Here is a 2,051-nt window from a genome sequence, read left to right on the forward strand (position 1 = left end):
GATATTTATGCAGCTTGAGGACAAATTAACAAAAGTTCTTGTCAGAGATGCAGCCAGTGTACAAGGAAAACATAAAGGTTACCAAACCACAGGGAGCCACACCAAACAACCCTTTCAGTGTTGTACCGTTTTTTTAATTCGAGGTCTCTGACTGCAAGGTGAGAGATGATGCTGTCTCCAGTGTGATCTCTGTACAGTCCAGTACGACACGGACATTTGGAGAATCTGTGGGGCATGCTTGTTTTGACTTTTTCTCTGCTAATCCACATTTTGATTGATGAAAAAACAATAAAAATGTAATTTGCCCAGGTGATTGTAACTCTGCTGACTGTAGCAATGCTCATATTAAACATGTCAGCAATGAGCTGCTCCTTCATGCCAACTGCATYCCTGAATGAGTACATTAAAAACTCATCGTGGCATGTTGCATATGGGACTGGGACTAGGACAGGCTTCTTCGTCAGTCCTTTGTGCTTTGGTCCAGTACACCAGCTGGGATGCAGAAGGTTCAACACTCCCAATAGATCCAGAGCATGCTGTCAGATGTGGTGTAAAACTGTATCTGATCATCTGAAGCACAGTAGCAAATAAAGAGATTTGGTGACGTCACGTTCACCAGCTTGGTCTCGAGATCTTTTATGTGATCAAGGCCATCATCAAGTGCACCTATAGAGAAGAGCAATATATGTACTGTTAATTATAGCAATAACCACGTAGTTTGCAAAATTCAATAACATCAGTATTTGGCTAATGTAAATATTAAACTAAGTTTAATTGCTTTCCCTACAATTTACATAAGCCTATGAAACTGTTACATTTAAAATAATATCCATGCAATGTATGATATTATTATTATATTAATCATNTGTTGAAATAGTTCAGATTTTACTTGCTCCTGTCATTGGTCTACAGACAATTAACAAGTTGAAAACACTCATTGAACAGCACTTGAAGCACATGAAAACCCTTTTTCCAGATAACAACATCACACCTAAACAGCATTATTTGATTCACACACCATCCCAAATTAAACTTTTAGGACCAGTGGTTCGTCATATGTGCATGAGATTTGAATCAAAACACTGCTTTTTTAAACAATGGGCATCAAAAATAAATTTTAAAAATGTTTGCAAGTCTCTAATAAGGCATAATCAAATGTATGAATGTTGTAAAAATGTGAATAATTTTGATCACCCCATTTTTTCWAACGAATGCACATTAGGACCAACATCAGAAATAAGCAACATGTCATACTTAAAAGAAAAGATGAGGGTCTTCGTTGGAAATGATGAGGTAAARCATGCAGTGAGTGTTAAATGGCTAAATCTAAATGGTAACAAATACATGAAGGAAAAGTCATTAATTGTGAGTGCTATTGATGCTAGTGGTTTACCTGTATTTGGGRTTGTGAGAAATATCTATGTGATCAATTCATCTTTTTATTGTTTTGAATTYCAACAGCACAACACCATTTGTTATGACAGAGCTTACATGTCATATAGGATAGAGATTCCAAACATGGCACAAGCAACAGAACTGATATCGGCTGATAATGTAATAGATTTCACTCCATACTACAGTTTTACACACAAAGGTATGACCTATGCTATTATGAAATATTACCTGGGTGATGTAATTGGACTACACACGAGCTTGCATGATGCATTATAAAATGTACTGTTTTACATGGATGGACACTATCGTCAGGTTATTGTTTCAGACAGTTTAGCAGCAATTTTGYAACTTAAGTTGTTGCCTTTTCTAGCACTGAGTTTTTATTGTACATGGCTGTTTGTCATAGTGAAGTAAAAGAAATTCTAAAAGTGTTAATCTGCTTGATCAAGTYAAATATGATCTGTATGATGTTTTTCTAAATGAGGCTTGCTTAACAGTGTTTCATATTTAGTATGTTCTGTGAGTCTTGCAGCTTTTATTAATGTAAGACTGCATGTTGTGTAAAGCATTATGATATAAAATTTGTGTAATTAAATACATTTCTTAAATTAAGAAGTTGTTTATAGCTTTACTCTTAAAATAAGGAAAATAATTAT

The 2,051-nt window shown here is 35.0% G+C and overlaps 1 protein-coding gene across 1 annotated transcript; it reads left to right on the forward strand.

Moving 5' to 3' along the window:
• Nucleotides 1-866: 866 nt before the first annotated feature.
• LOC106528970 (uncharacterized) lies at nucleotides 867-2,007 on the forward strand (the record flags this gene model as incomplete). Its single annotated transcript, XM_014024264.1, is given in 1 exon segment — nucleotides 867-2,007. A coding segment is annotated over 1 exon segment (805 nt), but the record flags the coding sequence as incomplete, so codon positions are not given.
• Nucleotides 2,008-2,051: the final 44 nt, after the last annotated feature.

The sequence above is a fragment of the Austrofundulus limnaeus genome, unplaced genomic scaffold (genome assembly GCF_001266775.1).
Source record: "Austrofundulus limnaeus strain Quisiro unplaced genomic scaffold, Austrofundulus_limnaeus-1.0 Scaffold415, whole genome shotgun sequence".
Lineage (NCBI taxonomy): Eukaryota > Metazoa > Chordata > Actinopteri > Cyprinodontiformes > Rivulidae > Austrofundulus > Austrofundulus limnaeus.